General features: G+C 47.7%; 1 protein-coding gene across 1 annotated transcript in view; it reads right to left on the bottom strand.

Annotated features, from left to right (window-relative positions):
• The window catches only part of LOC147105997 (uncharacterized), a 297066-nt gene that overhangs the window by 115355 nt on the left and 155359 nt on the right, over positions 1–26352 (bottom strand). The window contains exons 20-23 of the mRNA XM_086009782.1: positions 21791–21907; positions 17090–17206; positions 13942–14064; positions 6367–6492 (exon numbers count right to left, since the gene is read on the bottom strand). Coding sequence (XP_085865908.1) covers positions 6367–6492; positions 13942–14064; positions 17090–17206; positions 21791–21907 — 483 coding nt within the window. The remainder of the gene's footprint in view (positions 1–6366; positions 6493–13941; positions 14065–17089; positions 17207–21790; positions 21908–26352) is intronic.

The raw sequence follows: 26352 nt of genomic DNA, 5'->3' as shown, positions 1-26352 counted from the left end.
CATTGTCAATGGTAGGTTCATACGAGACCTCCTAGGAAGATCGACCTATTGCTCACCTCTTGGCTGCAGCACAGTAGACATTGGCCTAGATATTCAGTGCCCTTAGTGCCGATTTTGCGGCGCTAGAGGGCCTAGCGCTGCAATTGGCGCCGGCGCCTAAATTGCCTGGGGCCCTTCCGCCGCGGTAGACCGGTAGCGCTGCGCCGGCACCGATGACGTCATCGGTGTGCGCAGCGTCCCGGTTGCCGTGGTGACGGGCCCCAGCGCCGAAATTGACTTGCGGCTGCCTCGCCCGTGGCAGCCGCAAGCAACGTTCTGGCAGAGGTGCCTTGCACAAGTTTGCGCCGGCGCATTAAAGGCCCCGCGGCGGCCGGCCGCTTTCCCGCCGCCCGCCTGGCCGCAGCTCCCTCCCCGGACTTCCCCCCCACCCCCCGCCGGAACAGAAGCAAGCCCGGCACTTGTCCGAGGTGCCGGGCTCATTTTTAATAAGATTATCGCGGGCCGCGGCCGGGTGCAGGCAGCTCCTCCTTAAGGGAAGGAGGAGGCCTGCACTTCCCGAACCTGCCGCACCGCAGCGGGCGCCGCAGCGCCGGAATAGCGCCGAAATTCAGCGCATAGCGCCAGTTTTCAGGCGCTAACAGCTTTCAGCAGCGCCGGCAGCCGTTTGGGCGCAGAACCAGTGAATTTTGGGCCCGACCAGCGCGACTTAGCTCCGGCACTAACTTCCGGCGCTAAAGCCCTGGCAGCGCCAAAACTCAATTTCTAGGCCTATATGATTACAGACTTAGACCCATCCTCTTTCAGAGCATTCACAGTCAAACCACAAACAACACTGTCAGATCACAGTCAAATTACTATGTTCCTCAAAAAGACAGGAACAAACAACATAGAAACACAACCCAGTAAACTGTACAACACCAAAAAATCGTACAGATGGGCCAAAAACGACACGGAAAAATACCAGAAAACAATTAGCAATGCATCAACTCAAGCTCTCTTAGACACCTTTCTGGATAACATATACACTCACAATAAAGAAGGCGTAAACCGGGCAGTTAGTAAACTAAACAATATTTTTGATAATTTGGCAACAAATGCAAACTTGAAAGCTCGCAAGAACAAACCCAAAACAAAAAACTATGAAAAATGGTTTGACCGAGATTGCCATAACATGAGGAAAAAACTTAGAAAAATATCAAACCAAAAACACAGACATCCAGAAAACGAGGAACTACGCCTTACTTATTGTCAGACACTAACACAATACAGAAACACACTCAGAACCAAAAAAGAGCAATATATTAAGAATACACTCAGCTCCATGGAGGAATCCATTGATTCCAATTGTTTCTGGGAAAACTTGAAAACACTACACAAAAAACAACACGACGATTTGGCCATTCAAAATGGGGACACATGGGTAAACCACTTTGAAAAATTATACCAGAAAAACACACTAAGACCAGAGCAACACCAAATATGCAAAAAACTGGAAAAGCTAGAAATGGCCATAAAAGATAACCAAAACCCGCTGGACGCCATAATAACAGAAAAAGAACTTCTTGAAAAACTCAAGGACCTGCGACCAGGAAAAGCCTGCGGGACAGACGGCATACTAAACGAGATGATTAAATACACAGACAACAAAATGAAACTGGCTATCCTAAAACTCTTCAACTTGGTTCTGAGTGTCGGTTATTTCCCTGATATCTGGAACAAAGGACTCATAACGCCCATATACAAAAGTGGGGACAAAATCGACCCAAACAACTATCGAGGCATCTGTGTAAACAGTAACCTGGGGAAGGTATTCTGTAGCATCATAAACAAAAGACTTATAAACTTCCTTGAGGAGCACAATGTCTTGAGTAAAAGCCAAATTGGATTCCTGCCAAACTATAGAACATCCGATCATATCTTCACCCTACAGACCCTAATTGACAAACACGTTCACCATAACAAAAGCAAAATCTACGCATGCTTTGTAGATTTCCAGAAGGCTTTCGACTCCATCTGGCATGACGGTTTATTCCTGAAACTTATCGAAAGCGGGGTAGGAGGGAAAACATATGATGTAATTAAATCAATGTATACAAACAACAAATGTGCAGTTAAAATTGGAGAAAAACAAACAAAATACTTCCCACAGGGGCGGGGGGTGACGCAGGGCTCGCCAATCTCACCGACACTCTTTAATATTTACATAAATGGATTGGCAAAACTACTTGAACAATCTACAGCACCCGGCCTCACCCTATATGAATCCAAGGTTAAATTCCTCCTCTATACAGACGACCTGGTTCTGCTGTCACCAACTAAAGAGGGGCTACAGCAAAACCTGGACCTGCTGGAGTCGTACTGCCAGACTTGGGCCCTGACAATAAATCCCCAAAAAACCAAAGTCCTTGTGTTCCAGCAAAGATCCAAACATCAGGGACCCAAAATAAATTTCACAGTAGGAACAACCAAAATTGAACAAACCACTAACTACACATACTTGGGCTTAAAAATCAGTTCTACGGGAAACTTCAAACTGGCTGTGAATGAATTGAAAGAGAAAGCAAGAAGGGCTTTCTATGCCATCAAAAAATCAATCCAAATAGAAATCCCAATTAGCATTTGGCTCAAAATTTTCAAATCAGTAATTGAACCAATTGCACTCTATGGCAGTGAGGTATGGGGACCGCTAACTCAACAAGAATTTGCAAAATGGGACAAACACCCAATTGAGATCCTACATGCAGAATTCTGTAAAAGTATCCTCCGGACTCAAAGGAAAACAGTAAACAATGCATGCAGGGCGGAACTAGGCCAATATCCATTAATAATCACTATCCAAAAAAGAGCCACCAAATTTTGGAATCACCTACAAATGAGCAATCCCCAATGCTATCACTACGACGCCCTGAAATGCCAAGAGCTGACCATAAAGAAGAATACCCTCAGTCAACTAGTCCTGGGACTCAGTGAAGTAACTACTAACAATACTAACAGTAACCAGCCCCAGGACAGTGACAGGGTAACACAAAGAATTCGACCCAACACAATCGTCGCTAAGCAAAAGGAAAAATATCTGACATATTGGGCAGAAACAACAAAAACCCAAAGCAAACTCAATTGCTACTTGGCCCTAAACAGACAATACAACATAGCTGATTACCTGACCATGGTAAAGGATAACAAACTGAGAAGAACCTTGACAAGGTACAGACTTAGCGAACATAGCCTAGCGATCGAAAAAGGCAGACACAGGCAGACCAGGCTGCCAAGAGAAGACAGGATATGCTCTCACTGCAGTCAGGGAGTAGTGGAGACAGAGATGCACTTCCTCACAGCCTGCGGAAAATATCAGGGCATCAGGGAGAATTTCTACCAAAAATTCTCACAAATATGCCCTGATTTCAGAAATCTGAATGACAACCAAAAACTCCCATTCCTACTGGGAGAGGAGAGAAGCTGTGTAACACTGGCAGCACACTATGTTACAGCTTGCCATGAACAGAGGGACAACCAGTAAACTAAGAAAAGAATATATATAAACAATGCGAATGTATATTTATACACTCAGGGATATACCTGTTTATACACTGTATGAATAGAACTGCGTTTATGTGCTAAACCATAAATGTATTTTGATGCTTTGGCAACATAAGATGTAACTTATCATGCCAATAAAGCGATTTGAATTGTGAGAGAGAGAGAGAGATTGGGAGTGAGAGAGAGAGATTGGGAGGGGGGAGGGGAGGGAGTCCCTGAGCCCCGCCCCCCCAATCACCCGAGCCCCGCCCCCCCATATCCCGAGCCCTGCCACCCCCCTCCCCCCCCCCGATCTCCCGAGCCCCGCCCCCCCCGATCTCCCGAGCCCCGCCCCCCCCGATCTGTAGTCCGGGCCCGCGAACTCCGGATGTCCCGCCCCGCGATCTCCCGATGTCCCGCCCCCCGATGTCCCGCCTCCCCCCCCCCCGATGTCCCGAGCCCCGCCCTCCCGAGCAGGGGCGTCCCACTCTCCGGAGCCCCGCCCTCCCGCTCTCCGGAGCCCCGCCCTCCAGATCGCCGATTGCGGCTGAGAGCCCCGCCCCCCGTCCGAGCCGGCTTGAAGTTTGCCGGGGTAACCCTTCCCGCTCACCAAGGCCGAGATCCCGCCCCCCGATGTCCCGATCCCCGCCCCCCGCCCTCCCGAGCAGCGGCGTCCCACTCTCCGGAGCCCCGCTCTCCGGAGCCCCTCTCTCCAGATCGCCGATTGCGGCTGAGAGCCCCGCCCCCCGCCGAGCCGGCTTGAAGTTTGCCGGTTGCCGGGGTAACCCTTCCCGCTCACCAAGGCCGAGATCCGACGCCGCGTCGCACCTGCTCCTGCTGCGCGCGCACCCTGACCCTCGTGGCTGACGCCGTTGCCCCGGGTAACGTGACGCGGGGGGGGTGGGTGAGGAGCTTAGCAGAAGCCCTAGCTCGGGCCTGGCTGGGCAAGAAAGTCCCAGGCTTTCAGGCCTAATAAAAAAACGGGAAAAGGTAGGAAAAAGAATGTTCAGTTTAGAAAAAATATTGACAAATGAATGAAGTTTTTTTTAAAACAATTTAATAAATTCAATTTTATTTTGCTGGAAATGTATATTTGAAAAGAAAGACGCAGAAAGCAGGAAAAAGAATGGAAGCAAGATGGCGGCCACTCACCTCGGTTCAGAAGGATAAGGCCCGCCCACACACGCACTGATTGGTCGACCGGTCAGGTCACCGAAGCGTAGGATTGGTCAATCGTCGAGTCACTCGACACTCAACTGTAGGACGGCACACGCCAGGAACCCGCCGTACGATTGGTCGACCTCGACGTCACACGGTCGCTAATGAGATGCTAATGAGCGGAACGCTGAACATTTTTGGGATACCACGGGCGGGATTTTTGTCCCGCCGAAACGTAAATACGCCTATGACCGGTCCGGAATCGCAAGCTTTCTTTTGAGGCAACGCGCGCGTCGGTACGCTCTGTAACTTTCAAACGTATAGAGAACGGACAGACAGACATCGGGACAGACAGAAGAGCCGCTTTATATATATAGATTAATGAATTACTTTGGAGCATAGTGACTGTTGTAATGTGGGCAAATGTGAGATTGTCACACAAAGATTAATGAAATTAAGGAGTTATTCTGTGTTCAGTGATGTTCATTGAAGGAGGAATGTTGCCCAGGATACGAGAAGAACTTCCTGCTGTTCTTTAAGTAACAATCTTGCCTCGGAGTTAGCAGGTCATGGGTTCAAGTCCCATGTCAGAGACTTGAGCACATAATGCAGGCTGACACTTCAGTGCAGTACTGAGAGTGCTGTACTGTCAGAAGTGCCATTTTTCAAATGAAAGAATGAACGAACTTGCATTTCTATAGCGTCTTTCACGGTCTCAGGACATCCCAAAGTGCTTTACGGCCAATGAAGTACATCTTGAATTGTCGTTACTGTTATAATGTGGGAAACGCAGCAGCAAATTTGCGCTCAGCAAGGTCCTACAAACAGCAATGAGATAATAACCAGATAATCTGTTCTAGTGACATAGGTTGAGGGACAAATATTGGCCAGGACACCCTTGCTCTTCTTTGAACAGTGCCGTGGGATCTTTTACATCCACCTGAGAGACAGGGTCTTGGTTTAACGTCTCATACAAAAAAAAGGCACCTCTGACAGTGCAGCATTCCTTCAGTATTGCACTGGTGCGTCAGCCTAGATTTTGTGCTCAAGTCTCTGGAGTGAGACTTGAACCCACAGCCTTCTGACTCAGAGGAGAGAGTGCTCTCGAGGCAGTTCAGAGAAGGTTCACTCGGTTGATTCTGGAGATGAGGGGGTTGACTTATGAGGAAAAGTTGAGTAGGTTGGGTCTCTACTCATTGGAATTCAGAAGAATGAGAGGCGATCTTATCGAAACATATAAGATTGTGAGGGGGCTTGATCGGGTGGATGCGATGAGGATGTTTCCACTGATGGGTGAGACTAGAACTAGGGGGCATAATCTTAGAATAAGGGGCTGCCCTTTCAAAACTGAGATGAGGAGAAACTTCTTCAGTCAGAGGGTAGTAAATCTATGGAATTTGCTACCTCAGAGAGCTGTGGAAGCTGCGACATTAAATAAATTTAAAACGGAGATAGGCAGTTTCCTAGCTGATAAGGGAATAAGGGGTTACGGGGAGAGGGCAGGGAAGTGGACGTGAGTCTAAGTTCGGATCAGCCATGATCCTATTGAATGGCGGAGCAGGCCCGAGGGGCCGTATGGCCTACTCCTGCTCCTACTTCTTATGTTCTTATGGCAACACTGAGCCACTCAGACACTGTCGAAATACAAGCCTTGGTATGAGTGCTTCAAGGATGAAATGTGAAAGGTCAAACCTGTGCAGGCTGTTCTGCTTCCGGGTCGCAGGGTGTATCCTGGGTGACAGCGACACTGGTAACTGCCCACCGTGTTCACACAGCGCTGGGAGCAGCCGCCATTGGTCCACAAACATTCATCCACATCTGAAAAGCAGAGGCCTGCCATGTTCAATTGTGCTTTCAAAAAAGTCGGATGATGTTCAATTAAAACGTTAAAACATTTCAAACAAAGTGGCATCTTTCAGAATTCAAAAACTATTGAACGAAGATTGCAGATTCAGTCTTTAAAATATAAAACTCAAGCAGCATGTTGAGGGTAGTTTTAACCCAACACGCTTGGCAGGAAACCAATGGGATCGAATCACCCCGCCACTTTTTACTTTCCATTGACTTCCATTGAATGGCTGATACCCTGGAGGGCGTAAGCACAAAATCTCGGCTGGCAGCACAATTTACTGATTTTGCACCAGTTTTTAATTTGCAATTCACTGCACAGAAGGTAGAGAGCATGAGAGAGAGAGAAAGACAGATGGAGGGGGAAAGCAAGAGAGCAAGAGAAAGAAAGAAAAAGATAGAGGGGAGGAGAGAGAGAGAGAAAGACAGATAGAGGGGAGGAGAGAGAGAGCACACTAGAGAGAGAGCTAGAAAAGGGGGTGAGAGAGAAAGTGAGAGTGAGCTGGCAGGTGACCAGAGTGAGAGAGATAATTAGAGAGCGCTTGAGGGGGAGAGAGCAAGAGTGTGTTAAAGAGAGCTAGAAAGGGAGAGAAAGTGAGAGCTGCAGGGGAGAGAGCTGGAAAAGGAGGGAGGGAGAGATAGGGAGAGAGAGATGGTTAAAAAGAGAGAGTTAAAAGGAGGAGAGATTTTTCTCCCATAGAATTGAGCACGGAGTGGTGTAAGCAGAACCTATTGAAAGGGAAATAGATATGAAAAAGAAACATTTAAAAGCATATGGGGAATGGGACTAAGTGGATAGCTCCTTTGGAAAGCTGGTGCAGGTCCCATGGGCCAAAGCGCCTGCTTCTGTGCTGTAAGAATCTGTAATTCTATAAAATGCTTCCAAAGAATAATAAAAAGGAAGACACAGTACCGGTTAATTTTTATCCTTGGATAAAAGAGACTCATCACAACAGACACAAATAAAAATAACCCAAGGAAGACATGGAAATGGGGCGATATTCCCCTGGGGAGATTGAGTGTCAGTTACCTGTACAAGTCCTTCCATCTCCAGTGTGTCCAGCCTTACACACACATTGGAAAGAGCCGAGGCTGTTGAAACAGGAGGCCGAGCTGTGACAGTCGTGGCTTCCACTTTGACATTCATTCACATCTGAAGTTTAGAGGAAAGGAAGAGTTCATTGGAGGCTCCTCAGCTTTGTGAATGTTAAACTTTCTACTGTGACACGCCCAGATTTAGGCTCGACCCTTGTAAAAGAAACAGATTACAGATGGTTCCTCACATGATAATCCTTATGATTTACGAGGATGTTACCAGGGATGGGGGGCATTTGAACAAGAAGAAAACCAACATGTGATTGATTTGCAACCGTGGCAGCTGTTCGTCCAGATATTGAACATCTGGCAGGCTATTTCCCAGTATCAAAGACCCATAAAAGAGGTCCTGTAGGAATAGGTGTATTCTAACCAAATCACTGAGGTCGACTCAGGAGAAACAATCCAATAGGTTTTCAATGAAGGATTTGACGAAGTACAAGAAACAACAAAGATCAATGCAGGAGAGCCTTGGAACAGGTCTTACCCGAACGGGGACGCCACGAGGACTGACTAGGCAGTCCGGAGGTTTGCGCGATGACTTCATCACGTTTGCGTCGTGACGTCATCGCATTGTCCGCGTTTTCCCGCGCTTGGGGCCGTCACGTGATGTGCAACGTGACGTCATCGCGTTTGCCCGCGTCATCGCGTTTACCCGCGTCATTGCGTTCGCCCGCGCTCCCAAAGGAGGAACGCCCCGTACAGGTAAGTTAAAGGGAATTATGTATATTAACTCGGTAGTACCGCTACATACGCCCCCGCAGAATTCGCTTTAATGAACGAGTCCTGTAGTCTCAAGACGGAGACTGTTGGGTGGTTGGCGGTCTGGCGGGCGTCGTACTTGGGTTGGCGAAAGGACGATGGGTGGCCAGTGGTCTCGGCGGTCATGCTGTCTCGTCTTGGCGGGCGAGGTCTAAAGGTGCTGGTCGTGAGCGGATCCTTACGCGCGTCGTGGCGAATAAAACATATCCGTCATGCGAAGGACCGTGGAGACGTGCGACCTCTGAAGCACGTGGTTTAAATCGGGCGCCGGGGCGAAACAGCTGACCGTGTCATAGGGGCGGACGATCGTACCTGGTGTGTCGTAACAACGATGAGCGGCTGATGGTCAGGCGGGCGAGGTCGAAATATGCTGGCCAACTCGTGGTGGCTTGCAAGCTGGGCAGGCGTGGACTATGGCTCTGTCGACGTTAGAAAAAAAAACAAAGTCCCCAGTCTGACAAAATTTGCAGGAACGCCGAACGGGCGATCCAGGAGGAAAGGAACGTGGGTCTTGGCGGGTGGATGAACCCGCCGACAGGCGAGCAAACTCTGTAGAGGGCGGCAACGCTTCTAGTTGTTAGTTTAGGGGGAAAACTGCCGGGAGGGCGGCAATGCTTCTAGTTATTGTTGATTGAGAGGGAAAACTGCTGGGAGGGCGGCAACGCTTCGCTTTCACGCCGAAAAGCATGGTAGAAAACACAACCAGCAGGCTGACGGGCTGGTGCGTCGTTGGCGGGGAATGAGTCTTCGTGTTTCACGAGGGATGGGTCCTCGTGGTTTGCGAGGGATGGGTCCTCGTGGTTCGTGAGGGATGGGTCCTCGTGGTTCGCGAGGGATGGGTCCTCATGGTTTGCGAGGGATGGGTCCTTGTGGGTCGCGAGGAGTGCGTCCTCGTGGTTCATGAGGAGCGAGTCCTCGTGGCATCTCCGCGGGGGCATGCTCCGATCTTGTGGGCCCGAAAACCTGCGGAACCCGCGCTTGGAGGGATGTATACTTGCTGTTGCGTTGGGAGATGTCGTGGAGGCGGACGATCCGTAAGGCGGTAGAGCTGACGAATACGGAGACCACGTTGGTCTGCGCCGCATTGATGTTCTTGGCGAACGGGGCTTCTACCTGAAGAAAGCACGAGGGCGGTTGCTGCTCCCTGAATTGCGGTAGCGACAGCGAAACGGCTGATGCTTCCATGGCGTGCTTCTTTTGTGAAAATCGTTCACAAAAATCGGGGTCCGGCTACGTTTCGTTCGTGAAAAACGGGATCACCTCCAGGCTGCGCTTCCTTTGCGAATACGTTCGCAAAGACGGGGTCGCCAACGTAGGAATTGGTGTTCGTCGGTTGTTGTTCAGCGGTTGTTGTTCATCGGTTGTTGTTCGTCGTGCTCTTCTTCTGTGAAACCGCTCACAGAGACGGGGTTCAGGCTGTGCGCGTCGTCCGTGAAAAACGTTCATGGAGACGGGGTCACCAATGTAGGTGTTGGACGAATTTGGCTGTGCACGTCGGTCATCTTCTGTGAAGACGAGGTTCAGGCTGTGCGCTTCTTCCGCGAAAAACGTTCACGGATACGGGGTCACCAATGTAGGAATAGGTGTATTCCTAACCAAATCACTGAGGTCGACTCAGGAGAAACAATCCAATAGGTTTTTAATGAAGGATTTGACGAAGTACAAGAAACAACAAAGATCAATGCAGGAGAGCCTTGGAACAGGTCTTACCCAAACGGGGACACCACGAGGACTGACTAGGCAGTCCGGAGGTTTGTGCGATGACGTCATCCCGTTTGCGTCGTGACGTCATCGCGTTGTCTGCATTTTCCCGCGCTTGGGTCCGTCACGTGATGTGCGTCGTGATGTCATTGCATTTGCCCGCGCTTGGGGCCGTCACGTGATGTGCGACGTGACGTTATCGCATTCGCCCGCGTCATCGCGTTTACCCGCGTCATCGCGTTCGCCCGCGCTCCCAAAGGAGGAACGCCCCGTACAGGTAAGTTAAAGGGAATTATGTATATTAACTCGGTAGTACTGCTACAGTCCCAACAATACAGTTCCAATGTGTGGGATCTTCCCAATCTCCTGTGCAAACTTGTTATTAGGTCTGATTTGTTGCATTTCTTTATTTACCAAGGGATTCCCTTTTTAACAAACAGTACAATTCTAAATAATAACACATTTCAGAGTTTGGACACCCCCAGACATGTTAACATTGAAAATAAATAATTCGCAATTCCTCAGATAATGAAGCAGTCCATGCCTGCATGCAACAAGACCTGGACAATATCCAGGCTTGGGCTGATAAATGGCAGGTAATGATCACACTACATCTCCCACAAGAGAGTCTAACCACCTCCCCATGACACTCAATGGCAACACCATCCACGAATGCCCCACCAGCAGCAATGGGGTTCGCCATTGACCAGAATCTCAACTAGACCAGGCACATAAATGCTGAGGTCAAAGGCTAGGTATTCTGCGGTGAGTGGCTCATCTGCTGACTCCCTAAAGCTTCTCCACCATCTACAAGGCACAAGTCAGGTGTGTGAAGGAATACTCTCCACTTGCCTGGAAGGGTACAACTGGAACAACACTCAAGAAGCTCAACACCATCCCAGACAAAGCCGCCCGCTTGATCTGCCGCCCATCCACAACCTTAAACACCCTCTGCTATCTATAGGATGCATGGCAGCAACTCACCAAGAAATTCTTCAACAACACCTTCCAAACCTGCAACCTCTACCACTTGGAAGGACCAGAACACCAGGTGCATGGGATCACCATCACCAAGTTCGCCTCCAAGTCACAAACAATCCAGACCTGGACATATATTGTCATTCGTTCATTGACAGTCTTTGAACTCCCTACCTAACAGCACTGTGGTAGAACCTTCACCAATGGACTGCAGCGGTTCAAGAAGGCCATCTTCTCAAGGGTGACTAGAGTTGGGTAACAAATGCTGGCCTTGCCAATGGCGCCCACATTCCAAGAATGAACTAAAAAAAAAATTATAAAGGGATCTCCTCCCCATGGCCCAGCTGGTTCAGGCAGTCAGTGGCTGAGTTAAATCAGACCAAGAAGGTCCTAGGTTCCATCGCTGTTCTTGGCTAAGATAAACTTCCAGATATTGGGATTCATCACAACAGATAGAAAGTAAACAGATTCTAAGGAATAAATATGTAATTTGAGAGATTTCTATAGTGGAAGACTGAGTACCAGTTACCTGTACAAGTCCTTCCATCTCCAGTGTGTCCAGCCCTACACACACATTGGAAAGAGCCAGGGCTGTTGAAACAGGAGGCCGAGCTGTGACAGTCGTGGCTTCCACTTTGACATTCATTCACATCTGAAGTTTAGAAGAAAGGAAGAGTTCATTGGAGGCTCCTCAGATTTGTGAATCTTAAACCTTATCCTGCTACACACCCAGATTTAGGCTCGAACTTTGTAACAGAAACTGATTCACAGATGGTTCCTCACACAACAATCCCTTGGATATAATCAAGGATGGGAGAGGAAATCCTAACACCAAAGAAAACGTGTGATTGATGCGCTACCGTGGCAGCTGTTCAACAACAACTTGCATTTATAAAGCACCCACAACGTAGTAAATCATCCCGAGGCGCTTCACAGGTGAGTTATCAGACAAGGTTTGACACCAAGCCACATAAGGAGACATTGGGACAGGTGACAGTGTGTCTTTAAGGAGGAGAAAGAGGCAGAGAGGCTCAGGGAGGGAATTCCAGAGCTCGGGGCCTAGACAGCCGAAGGTACGTCCGTTAATGGTGGGGCGAAGAAAATTGGCGATACACAAGAGGCTAGAATTGGAGGAACACAGAATTCTTGGAGGATTGTACGGATGGAGAAAGTTGCAGACATAGGGAGGGGAGACGCCATGGGGGGAGGGGGGGGGGATTTGAACACCAGACGAAGAATTTTAAATTTGAGGCACTGCTGGACTGGGGAACCAATGTAGGTCATCGAGCACAGGGGTGATGGGAGAACGGGACTTGGTGCGAGTTAGGTTTGGCCAGATATTGAACATCTGGCAGGCTATTTCCCAGCATCAAAGATCCATAAAGGAGTTCTCAACACTACAGTTCCAGATCTGTGGGATCTTCCCAAACTTCTGTGAAGATTTGTTGTCAGCTCTGATTTGCTGCATTTCTTTATTCACCAAGGGATTCCCTTTATAATAAACAGTACATTTCAAAACAGTCACACATTTCAGGGTTTGGACACCCTTCAGACATGTCAACGTTGGAAATAAAGGGATCGCCCACCAGGTTCAGGCAGTGAGTGGTTGAATCAATCAGACCAGGATGGTCCCAGGTTCCATCATTGTTCTTGACTCAAACAGACATCCAGACCTTGGGATTCATCACAATAGAGAGAAAATAAAACACTTCCAAGTACTAAAGATGGAAATGGGTTGGTTATACCCTGGCAAGATTGAGTGTCAGTTACCTGTACAAGTCCTTCCATCTCCAGTGTGTCCAGCCCTACACACGCATTGGAAAGAGCCAGGGCTGTTGAAACAGGAGGCCGAGCTGTGACAGTCGTGGCTTCCACTTCGACATTCATTCACATCTGAAGTTTAGAAGAAAGGAAGAGTTCATTGGAGGTCCCCAGATTTGTGAATCTTAAACTTCCTACTGCTGCGCACCCGGATTTAGGCTCGACCCTTGTAAAGGAAACTGATTCACGGATGGTTCCTCACAGAACAATCCCTGGGATTCACTAGGATAAGGATGGGAGAGATAATTCCAATAAAAAGAAAACAAATGTGATTGATTTGCGACCATGGCAGCGGTCCAACAACTTGCATTTATATAACGCTTTTAATGTAGTAAAACATCCCAAGGTGCTTCACAGATGCATAATCAGACAAGATTTGACACCGAGCCACAGAAGGACATAATAGGACAAGTGAGCAAAAAGCTTCAAAGAGGTAAGTTTTAAGGAATGTCTTAAAGGAGGAGGGAGAGATGGGGCGGCTTAGGGAGAAAATTCCAGAGCGTGGGGCCTAGACAGCTGAAGGCACGGCCGCCAATGGTGGAGCGAAGGAAATCAGCAATACAGAGGCCATAAGTGGAGGAACGCAGAGTTCTCGGAGGGTTGTAGGGCTGGAGGAAGTTGCAGAGATAGGGAGGGGTGAGTCCATGGAGGGATTTGAATACAAATTTAAATTTGAGGTGCAGCTGGACTGGGGAGCAGACACCACAGCATTGTGTGAGCACCTACACCACACAGACTGCAACGTTTCAAGAAGGCAGTTCACTGCCAGCTTCTTAAGGGCAACTAGGACTGGACATTAAATGCCGGCCTTACAACGGCGCCCAAGAATGTATTCTTAAAATGTATTCTTAAATATTATAAAAGGAACTCCCCCTGGCCCAGCTGGTTCAGGCAATGAGTGGTTGAGTCAATCAGACCAGGAAGGTCCTAGGCTCCATCATTGTCCCTGACTGAAATAAACTTCCGATGTTTGGGACGCACGCAATAGAAAGAAAATAAACAGATTAAGAATAAATATGTACATTGGGAGATTTGCCCCTGGGAAGATTCAGTGTCAGTTACCTGTACAAGTCCTTCCATCTCCAGTGTGTCCAGCCCGACACACACATTGGAAAGAGCCGGGACTGTTGAAACAGGAGGCCGAGCTGTGACAGTCGTGGCTTCCACTTTGACATTCATTCACATCTGGAGTTTAGAAGAAAGGAAGAGTTCATTGGAGGCTCCCCAGCTTTGTGAATCTTAAACCTTATCCTGCTACACACCCAGATTTAGGCTCGAACCTCATGACTCTTGTAAAAGATGCGTTGAGCCCCTCTGTTGGTTCAGAGGGTAAAGGCCCCATGTGGTGTAGCACTGAGCCTCACAGCCCAGGAAGGTCCCAGTTTCGATTCCTGGTCTGTACGGAGTTAGCTGAGTTCAGTTGGGGCAGTAGTTGGGTGTTAGGCCCGATCTCAGCTCTCCTGGGCTGGGAGGGGAAATCACTGATAGTCCCCACTCCTGATTGGTGCCCAGTGACTCCGGGTGGAAAGTGCGTGTGTGTAAACATCGAGTGAGGACACGATCAGGCCCAGTTGTGATGTCCCCCTGGGGACACTCACTCTCTACAATGACACATATGCCCCTTGTGTGGTGGAGGCCTGAGCAATTATACCCCAGCAGGGAGTCAAATACATCAGGAGGGGAGAGCAGAAAATTTGTAGGAAAAGAGCTGGGAAAAATAGCAGAATCTACAATTTGGCATGTAAACAGAAATTGCTGGAAGCAGCATCTGTGGAAAATGAAACAGAGTTAACGTTTCAGGTCTGTGACCTTTCATCAGAACTGGAATAAGTTAGAGATGTAACAGGTTTTAATCAAGTACAGAGGCAGAGAAAGGGGGAAGCGGAGGAAAGAACAAACGGGAAGGTCTGTGATAGGATGGAAGGCAGGAAAGATTAAATGACAAAAGGGATGATGGTGTAAGGCAAAAGGTGGTGGTAATGGGACAAGTAAAGAAACAAAAGATGGATCTAGAAGAGGTGTAAATGGCAATGGCAGAATCATTACCAACACCTGCTGTCTGAAAAAATGGAAGCAGTGGGTATGATTTGAAATTGTTGAACACAATGTTGAGGCTGTAAAGTGCCTAATTGACAGATGAAGTGCTGTTCCTCAAGCTACTGTTGAACTTCATTAGAACAGTATAGGCGGCCGAGGTCGGAGAGCTCAGAGTGGGGTTGGGAAGGAGAATTAAAATGGCAAACAACTGGAAGCTCGGGGTCACGCTTGTGGACTGAACAGAGGTGTTCCGCAAAGCGGTCACCCAATCTGCGTTTGGTCTCCCCAATGTTGAGGAGACCACATTGTGAGCAGCGAATACAGTATATTAAATTGAAAGAAGTACAAGTAAATCGCTGTTTCACCTGGAAGGGGTGTTTGGGGCCCTGGACAATGGGAAGGGAGGAGCTAAAAGGGCAGGCATTGCATCTCTTGCACTTACACGGGAAGAAGCTGTGGGAAGGGGAGGAGGTGTTGGGGGTGATTGAGGAGTGGACCAGGGTGTCGCAGAGGGAGCGGTCCCTTCGGAATGCTGAAAGGGAGGGGAGGGGAAGATGCGTTTGGTGGTGGGATCACGTTGGAGGTGGTGGAAGTGGCGGAGGATGATCCGTTGAATGTGGAGGCTGCTGGGGTGGAAGCTTATCATGGTTCTGGGAAGGAGGCGAAGGGGTGAGTGCGGGAAATGGGACGGACACGGTCGAGGGCCCTGTCAACTACAGTGGAGGCGAATCCTCAGTTGAGGAAAAAGGAAGACATACCGGAAGCAATGGTGTGGAAAGTTACATCATCAGAACAGATGCGACGGAGACTGAGAAACTGGGAGAATGGAATAGAGTCCTTACAGGAAGTGGGGTGGGAGGAAGTGTAATCAGGTAGTTGTGGGAGTCAGTGGGCTTATAGTAGATATTGGTTGAAAGTCTATCCTTCTAAATGGAGATAGAGAAGTTGAAGAAGGGAAGGGTAGAGTTGGAGATGGATCATGTGAAACAGAGAGGGGGTGGAAATTTGAAGCAAAGTTGATGAAATGTTCCTGTTTGGGGCGAGATCATGAAGCGGCACCGATACAGTCATCAATGTACTGGAAAAAGATGTGAGGGAGGGTACCGGAGTAGAACTGGAACAAGGAATGCTCCATGTATCGCATGAAAAGGCAGGCATACGGGTTCCCATTGCGACACCTTTTATTTGGAGGAAGAGAGAGGGATCAAAGGAGAAGCTGTTCAATGTGAGAACAAGTTCAGCCAGGCGGAGGAGGGTGGAGCATCTCAGTGGCAGTAATTAATTTTTTTAATTTGTTGACCAGGTATAGTTTGCACTAAACAATTCAATTACTGTTATAGAGCTGGCTGGTAAAATATAAAGACGGAGTTCCTCAGCGAAGCTGTACTGATAATGAGAATAATGTGAGTAACACCTACACTCACCTAAAGATTAATCACTAAGCCAATAGCTGCCATTTTGGGTTTTTAAAATTCTGAATCCCTGTTTAACTCTGGTGACCCATTACCCGCTATCTCAGGACAGCCAGCACTTGTAGGACCCCTTGGTGTTTTCGAAATCTGCTTCAGTTCAGCTCCTGCACACTTTTATTGTGTTAGATTAATCAAAAAAAAACTTACTTCAAAGTTAGCACACACCTGTGTCTCTCTATCCTGACAGTCTGCTCCTGATCTAAAACCTTTGAATCACATAAAGCTCCTTGCTGCTTTTGCTTAATCAGGGACACCTGCGATTGTTTATTTGGAGCCCAGCTATTCCACCACCATCCAATCCCCATGGTCCTAGTGCCCTGAAGCACTGAGAGTGGATGCTCACTTAAACACATCTTTTATTTATTTTCTCCCCATTACTCCCTCCCACTCCCTGCAGTGATAGAGTTTAACAGGTCTCAGAGAGGCTCCAACCCCTCCCCCTCCCCACCCACCAAAGAGACTATCCGTTATGTGTTATCCTTGACAGTGAATGTAAATAGGCTATTCGACTTTGAGGGACATCACAGTTGGTTGTGGAGATTTCATTGATTTTTCAGCATCAGCAAAGTAAACTTCAGAACTGACGCCCTGATCCCAGCCCTGCCCTGGTCAGGTTTGGAACTTGACAAAAGGTCCAGCCCTATCTGGAATCAGTAACTTCAGTTCATTACCCAACGGGTTCACTGATTCCCATCACACACCTGTGCAGACAGATCCATTCCAGGTGTAGCCAGTCACACAGGAGCATCTGAAGCTTCCGTCCTGCTGGGTACAGGAGGCATTGGGTCCACACGGATTGTTGAGACACACGTCACTAACTGTAGATATAAAATGAATGGGTCGGTTCTGAAGAAATCACAACAAATCTAAATAAAATCCCACAGACGTGCGATTGTCACTGCAGACCCATGAGGGATACAGAGTATTGAAGACCAGTCTTCTCATTACTCAGTTTACTCTGCATTTCGAAATTGACTTCAAACTGTCGAGAGGCCATCCTTTTATCTCCACATGTTTCATCTCCAATCTTCTCCCCTTCTCACCCGAGTTACCTGTTCTCAGCTAGGGTGGCAGTGGGGGAGTACAGTTGCCTTTAGTGACTCAAGATGAGGGAGGGGAACAATTGTAATGTATGTACCTTTAAGGGGGAGAACTACTTTTTACAGCTCCTGTATCCTGTAGTACCGGCAGTGACCACACCTGTATATAAACCCTGAGTCTGTACAGTCAGTTGCAGTTTGAACCCTCATTCAGTAAACACCTGTTGATCGTTCCCTGCAGTCTGTTGTCTGATTATTGAAGGACACAACATTAAGATACACGGATATAACAACAATCAGACAGGATGCCAACTCCTGACACAGTGATCCCTACTGGAAACTTCTAGTGTTAGGATATTGAGGACAGGATTGGCTCGGCTGTAATGTCCCCCATGGTTCAGTAACTTGGTGAGGTTCACAGCCTCACATGACGAACGGTTACTTGGATGAGGAACCAGGGGCCTGGAACTATAACTGAGTAAGAGCAAGCAGCTTCCGGAGGGAGCAGGGGAAGAAACTGGGAATAGGAAGGGTTACATTTTCAACTATGGCAGATATTAGCTCCTGGTCCTGGACATCAGGCCGTTTACAGCCCATTATTAAAGGATCAAATCAACTTTCTCAAGGCCTTGACTTGTATGGGACGAGCACAGCTCTTTCTGTATGAATTTGTTATCTTTTTATTTTATTCAGCAAGGCTTTGCATTTTGTATGAAGCAGCATGTTTTGAAGGAGGAAGATATTTCCGGGTCAGGACCAATCCCCTCAACGTGATTGGAATAAAATTAAAGGAATCCATCCTCGGTGGCCCAGCTGATTAGTCATTGAGTAACTCATTAGCAGTTGGGCATGTTTGCAAACAGACCAGGACGGTGCCAGGGTCAATCCCAGCACCCAGATATTGGGGAATCATCAGAACAGATAGAAAATAAAACACTTCCAAGGACTAAAGATGGAAATGGGGAGATCTTCCACTGGGAAGATTGAGTGTCAGTTACCTGTACAAGTCCTTCCATCTCCAGTGTGTCCAGCCCGACACACACATTGGAAAGAGCCGGGGCTGTTGAAACAGGAGGCCGAGCTGTGACAGTCGTGGCTTCCACTTTGACATTCATTCACATCTGAAGTTTAGAAGAAAGGAAGAATTCATTGCACAGCAAGGTCCCACAAACAGCAATGAGATAATGACCAAATCATGTTTTAGCAGTATTGTTTGAGGCATAAATATGCGCCAGGACACCCGGGAAAACTCCCCAGTTCTTCTTTGAAATTGTGTCGTGGGATCCTTTACCCAAGAGGACTGATCTGAAAGATGGCATCTCCAATAGTACAGCATTCCCTCAGTACTGTACTGGAGTGCCAGTCTAGGTCTTGTGCTCAAGTCTCTGGAGCGGGCCTTGAACCCACGACCTTCTGACTCAGAGGTGAGAGTGCCACCCACTGAGCCACGGCTGACACCAAAGCACAAACCTGAATGGCTGCAATTTCAGCCAATCACATTGTTGCTCTTTTTTTTAAATGGTTCCATCCACCATTTTTATTTCTGAGCCATGTGAAAATAGAAAGTGATAGAAGTAATTTATTGAAACGATAACAAAAGCATAAAAAACTCTGGATAAAACTCTTCTCTCCCACATGGCAGCTGTCTTTCATTCTGCCAGCGCAATTTACACTTCATCTCGAGCCATCCTTTGTTTCTTAACCTGTCCCATTACCATCTCCTCTTGCCTTGAATATCTCTTAATGTCTCTTAACCTCTCCTGCCTTCTATCCTATCACAGACCTTCCCTTTTGTTCTTTCATCCCCTCCCTGCTTTCCCAGCTCCTACACTTGCTTAAAAATCCTGCTTTTTTCCAGTTCTGACGAAAGTTCATCGACCTGAAACGTTAACTCTGTTTCTCTCTCACAGATGCTGCCTGGCCTGCTGAGTATCTCCAGCATTTTCTCTTTGTATTTTGGATAAAACTTACCTTATTTTATGCAAATGTAACCCCACTATTTAAGAAAAGAGGGAGAGAGAAAAGGGGGAACTGCAGATCAGTCGGCCTGACATCAGTCGTACGGAAAATGCTAGAATCTATTATTAAGGACGTGGTAACAGGGCATTTAGAAAATAATAATAGGATTGGCCAGAGTCAACACGGATTTATGAAAGGGAAATCATGTTTGACAAATCTGTTAGAATTTTTTGAGGTTGTAATTAGCTGAATAGATAAGGGGGAACCAGTGGATGTGGTGTATTTGAATTTTCAGAAGGTGCCACACAAGAGGTTGTTAAACAAAATTAGGGCTCATGGGATTGGAGGTAATATATTAGCATGGATAGAGGATTGATTAACGGACAGAAAACAGAGAGTAGGAATAAACAAGTCATTTTTGGGTTGGCAGGCTGTAACTAGTGGGGTACCGCAAGGATCAGTGCTTGGGCCTCAGCTATTCCCAATCTACATCAATGATTTGGATGAGGGGACCAAATGTAATATATCCAAGTTTGCTGATGATACAAAGCTGGGTGGGAATGTAAATTGTGAGGAGGATGCAAGGAGGCTTCAAGTAGATATAGACAGGCTAAGTGAGTGGGCAAGAACATGGCAAATGGAATATAATGTGAAAAGTGTGAAGTTATCCACTTTGGTAGGAAAAATAGAAAAGCAGAGTATTTTTTAAATGGTGAGAGATTGGGAAATGTTGGTGTTCAGAGGGACCTGGGTGTCCTTGTACACGAATCACTGAAAGTTAACATGCAGGTACAGCAAGCAATTAGGAAAGCAAATGATATGTTGGCCTTTATTACAAGAGGATTTGAGTATAAGAGTAAAGATGTCTTACTGCAATTATATAGGGCCCTGGTGAGACCACACCTGGAGTATTGTGTACAGTTTTGGTCTCCTTACCTAAGGAAGGACATACTTGCCATAGAGGGAGTGCAACGAAGGTTCACCGGGCTGGTTCCTGGGATGGGGGGATTGTCCTATGAGGATAGATTGCGTAGACTAGGCCTATATTCCCTAGAGTTTAGAAGAATGAGAGGTGATCTTATTGAAACATACAACATTTTTACAGGGCTTGACAGGGTAGATGCCGGGAGATGTTTCCCCTGGCTGGGGAGTCTAGAACCAGGAGTCACAGTCTCAGAATAAGGGGTTGGCCATTTAGGACTGAGATGAGGAGAAATTTCTTCACTCAGAGGGTGGTGAATCTTTGGAATTCTCTACCCCAGAGGGCTGTGGAGGCTCAGTCGTTGAGTATATTCAAGACAGAGATCAATAGATTTTTGAATATTAAGGGAATCAAGGGATATGGGGATAGTTCAGGAAAGTGGAAATGAGATAGAATTTCAGCCACAATCTTATTGAATGGCGGAGCAGGCTCGAAGGGCCAAATGGCCTACTCCCGCTCCTATTTCTTATGTTCTTATCCTTAAATCAGCCAATGTATGTTAGAAATGCCTTTAAGAAGCGCCCCCTCCCCCACAGAGGCCTGTCTATCTCTGAAGCCTGGGGATTGAGTGATGCTGCATTCAGGCTCAGTTGCGATGTCCCCCTGTGGACACTCACTGTTACAGCAACACATGAAGAATGATCCATTGTGTGGTGAGGGCCTGAGCAACTGTACCCCAGCAAGGGGTCAAAGACTTAGATATATACCTGAAAGGGACAAATTCTCTGGGCTATGGGGAGACAGCAGGAGTGTGGGATTAATTGGTTAGCTCTTTCAAAGAGCTGGCATAGACACGATGGGCCAAATGGCCTCCTCCCGTGTTGAATGATTCTGACACCAGAAGAGGAGGGGAGAAAATGTAACCAAAACAAAATGGTAGAAGCTACAATCTAGTACGAGTGTTTTTTTTTACCAGGTTTAGATTACACTGAACAACCCAAATCTGTGTGTTAGTCCTGGATAGGAAAAAAATGGGAATTAGAGAGTGAAAGTGGACGGATAATGAGGGAAATATGAGTGACACATCCACTCACGTAAAGATTAACTAAAAGTTGTCAATTTACCTGTATTTTACTGAATTCCCTTTTAATCCTTTTTCCCTCCTGAAATTTTTCCCCTTTACCCCATACTGAGGTAGAGTTCATGAGTTGCCAGACACATTCCGATGCCTCACCCAAGTAGCCCTGGAAACATTGGCCTTGACAGGAAGTGTCTGCAAGTTGTTTGAACATGGAAATAGTTATCATTACCCATTGAGGTTTTAAATTAACTTTCAACATCAATAAAGCAAAATTCAGAACTGATGCCCTGATCTCAGCCCTGCCCCGGTCTGGTTTGGAACTTGACAGAAGGTCCAGCCCTATCTGGAAGCAGTGACTTCAGTTCATTACCAAACGGGTTCACTGATTCCCACCACACACCTGTGCAGACAGATCCATGCCAGGTGTAGCCAGTCACACAGGAGCATCTGAAGCTTCCGTCCTGCTGGGTACAGGAGGCATTGGGTCCACACGGATTGTTGAGACACACGTCACTAACTGCAGACACAAAATGAATGGGTGCGGTTTAGAACAAATTGCACTTGAGCGTTCAAAGATAGAATTGATTTGGTTACGAGTAAGGAAGAGAGGAGCTATTACACTGCTGGGTGTATACCATCGGCCATCAAATAGCAGGAAGGAGATTGAGGAGCAAATTTTCAGGCAATTTTCAGAAAGAGCAAGAACCACTTGTTCAGCCCCAGCTGGAGTATTGTGTTCAATTCTGGGCCTCACACTTTCAGAAGGATGTCAAGGGCTTGGAGAGGATGGAGAGGAGATTTACTAGAATGGTACCAGGGATGAGAGTCTTCAGTTATGTGGAGAGACTGGAGAAGCTGGGAGTTGTTCTCCTTAGAGTAGAGAAGGTTAAGAGGAGATTTGATACAAATGTTCAAAATCATGAATGGTTTTGATAGAGTAAATAAAGAAAAACTGTTTCCAGTGGCAGAAGGGTCGGTAACCAGAGGAGACAGATTTAAGGTGATTCGCAAAAGAACCAGAGGCGACATGAGGAAACATTTTGTTAGAGTGTTGTTGTGATCTGGAATGCACTGCCTGAAAGGATGGAGGAAGCAGTTTCAATAGTAACTATCAAAAGAGGTTTGGATAAATACTTGAAGGGAAAAAAATACACGGCTATGGGGAAAGAGCCGGGGACTGGGATTAATTGGACAGATCTCCCAAAGATCAGGCACAGACACGATGGGCCGAATGGCCTCCTTCTGTGCTGTATCACTCTATGATTCTATTCTATGATTTCAACTTCAGAGCAATGAGAATGGGCGACTTCAATTATCCTAATATAGACTGGGCTAGTAACAGTGTAAAGGGCAAAGAGGGGGAGGAATTCCTGAAATGTGTACAAGAGGACTTTCTTGATCACTATGGATCCAACCCAACGAGGAAGGAAACAGTGCGGGATCTAGTTCTGGGGAATGAAGTGGGGAAAGTGGAGCCTATTTCAGTGGGAGAGCATCTGGGAAACAGTGATCACAATATTAGGTTTAGAGTAGTTATGGAAAAGGACAAGGAAAAATCAAATGTGAAAATATTCAGCTGGAGGAGGGCTAATTTCAGGTGGATTGGAATCAAAGATTGGCAGATAAGACAGTTAATAAGCAATGGATGGCCTTCAAAGAGGAGATAGTTTGGGTACAGGCTAGACACATTCCCATGACGGGAAAGGAAGGGCATCCAAAGCTAGAGCTCCATGGATGACTGGAGATATAGAGATTAAAATGAAACAGAAAAAGGAAGCTTATGATAAATGTTAGGTTCATAAGTCAGTAGAGAACCAAGCTGAATACAAAAAGTATAGAGAAGAACTGAAAAATGGAAATAAGAGGGACAAAGAGATTGTATGAGAATAGATTAGCGGGTAACATAAAAGGGAATCCAAAAGTCTTTTATAAACATATTAATTGTAAAAGGTTAGTCAAAAGAAGAGTGGAGCTGATTAGGGACCAAAAAGGAGATCTTTTTATGGAGGCAGAGGGCATGGCTGAGGTATGAAATGAGTACTTTGTATCTGTCTTCACTAAAGAAGAGGATGCTGCCAATGTCACACTAAAGGAGGAGGAAGTAGAGAAATTAGATAGGAGGATAAAATTAGATAAAGAGTAGGTACTTAAAAGGTTTGCAGCGCTCAACGTAGAAACGTCACCCGGTCTCGATGGAATGTATCCTAGGTTACTGAGGGAAGTAAGGTGAGCAATTGTGGAGGTTCTGGCCACAGTCTTCCAAACCTCCTTAGATATGGGAGTGGTGCCAGAGAACTGGAGAACTGCAAATGTTACAAGCCTATTTGAAAAAGGGGATAGGGATAAACCCGTCAAATACAGGCCAATTAGCCAAACGTCGGTGGTGGGGAAACATCTAGAGACATGAATCCGGGACAAAATTATTTGTCAGTTGAAAAATATGGGTGAATAAATGAAAGCCAGCACGGATTTGTTACAGGGAAATTGTGCTTGAATAACTCGATTCAGTTCTTTGATGAGGTAACGGACAGGGTTGATGAGGGTAGTACGGTTAATGTTGTGTATACGAACTTTCAAAAAGTGTTTGATAAAGTACCACATAATAGACGTGCTGTGGCAGAACCACTGAATTACTCTGGATAACTGTATATAATTCTTTTTAACGATGTTCTAACACCAGCCTAAACCTGTACCATTGTGTTAGGCATTACTTTGTTTTGTATATAGAGTTTGCATGTACGGGGCGTGGCCCCTTTAAGAGCGCAGGAAAACGCGGGCAAACGCGATGACGTCACGTCACAAACCACGGGGCTGCCCAGGCAGTCCCTGTGGCATCTCCTTTGAGTAAAGACCTGTTTAATTGCTCTCCTGTGTCGATCTCAGTTATTCGTAGGAATTCGTTAATTCCTACATTGGTGACCCCATTTTTGTGAACGTTTTCACAAAAGAAGAGCACAGCATGGAAGCAAACGCCGTTTCACTAAAGCTACCGCAGTTCTGGGAGCAGCAAGCGCCCTCGTGGTTCATTCAGGTCGAGGCCCAGTTCGCCCTGAGGAACATCGATGCGGATCAGACCAAATATCTTTATGTGGTCTGCGCACTCGACAGCTCTACCGCCTCTCGGATTGTCAGCCTCCTCGAAAACCCCCCCAACGGAGCGCAAGTACAAAACCCTCAAAGCGCGGTTACTGCGGGTTTTCGGGCTCACAAAATCGGAGCGCGCCCGTCGATTACTCGCTTTGCCCAGGCTCGGGGACTCCAAGCCTTCAGAGTTGATGAGCCAAATGCTCACACTCCTGGGCTCAGAACGGGAATGTTTCCTATTCCGCGAGATTTTCCTCAGCCAACTGCCTGAACAGGTACAAGCTGCCCTGCCAGATCTGAAATAGAAGACTGCGCAACACTCGCTGCGGAGGCTGACAAAATTTTTGCTGTAACTCAGCAGTACTGCGCCGCCACGAGGCACCCATCCCCCAAAAACCCAACAACTGACACTGCGACCACCGAGGAACGGGTCTAACGGGCACCCCGCGGCCGCGATGGCGGTCGGCAACGCGGGTAAATTGCTGTTCATCACTGATACTCTCTCCGGTCGTCGTTTTCTGTGCGACACCGGAGTGCAGTGCAGCATTTTACCCGCGTCCGCCCTCGATGTGCAGACGGGAAATCACGGTCCCGCCCTTGAAGCGGCCAATGGCGGAACAATTCAGACCTTTGGCAGACGGCGAGTGGAGTTGTGCCTCAGGGGGCAACGTTTTCACTGGGAGTTTGTTACGGCCAAAGTTTCCCAGCCGCTCCTCGGCGCGGATTTCCTGTGCGCCAACAGCCTCCTGGTCGATGTTAGGAACTGGTGGCTGATCAACGCAGCAACTTTTAATTCTCTTCCGTGTTACCGCAGTAACACGACGGCACGCACCGCCTCCTGTGCGTTCCTGACTCCTGATGAGTTCACTCGCCTGCTCAGCGAATTCCCCGACCTGACAAGACCCACGTTCTCCTCCACAGCCACGGAACATGGTGTGGAAAACCACATCACCACCAACGGCCCCCCAGTCTACGCGCGGGCCCGGCGCCTGGAACCTGGCAAGCTGGCGGTCGCAAAGGCGGAGTTCACAACCATGGAACGGTTAGGGAGTATTCGCCGGTCGAATAGTCCCTGGTCTTCACCCCTCCATATCGACCCGAAGCCTGGCGGCGGATGGCGGCCATGCAGCGACTATCGATGGCTAAACGGCGCCACCACTCCTGATCGGTATCCGATCCCCCATATCCAGGATTTCTCTGCCCATTTGGCAGGGAACACCGTGTTCTCAAAAGTCGACCTCGTCCGGGGCTACCACCAGGTCCCTATTCATCCACAAGACGTCCAGAAGACCGCAGTCATCACCCCATTCGGCCTCTTCGAGTTTTTACGGATGCCGTTTGGGTTAAAGAATGTAGCCCAGGCTTTCCAATGCCTGATGGACTCCGTGCTGCGGGACCTCAAGTTCCTCTTCATCTACCTGGACGATATTCTAATTGCCAGTCCTACCAAGGAAGAACATACCTGTCACCTACGCACCCTTTTTCCACACCTCAGCCAACACGGCCTGATTATCAACCCGGCCAAGTGTCAGTTTGGCCTGCACCAAATTGACTTCCTGGGGCATCGCATCACCGCAGAGGGAGCAGTTCCTTTACTTTCGAAGGTAGAGGCGGTGACATCCTTTCCACACCCGCAGAACATAAAGGCCCTGCAGGAATTCCTAGGCATGGTAAACTTTTACCACCGTTTCGTGCCTAAGGCGGCACTACTCATGCAGCCCCTGTACGAGGCCCTCAAGGGCAAGACTGGCAAGAACCCGGTAGACTGGACGGATGACATGGCCCGAGCGTTCACCGACACCAAAACCGCCTTAGCCAACGCCACCATGCTGGCGCACCCGCTGCCAGGAGACACCATCGCCCTCACCACCGACGCGT

The sequence above is a fragment of the Somniosus microcephalus genome, chromosome 16 (assembly GCF_052327205.1).
Source record: "Somniosus microcephalus isolate GS21.2 chromosome 16, FLI_Smic_1.0, whole genome shotgun sequence".
Taxonomy (NCBI): domain Eukaryota; kingdom Metazoa; phylum Chordata; class Chondrichthyes; order Squaliformes; family Somniosidae; genus Somniosus; species Somniosus microcephalus.
Note: the sequence above shows the minus strand (reverse complement) of the source record. Positions and strands in the feature narration are given on the sequence as shown.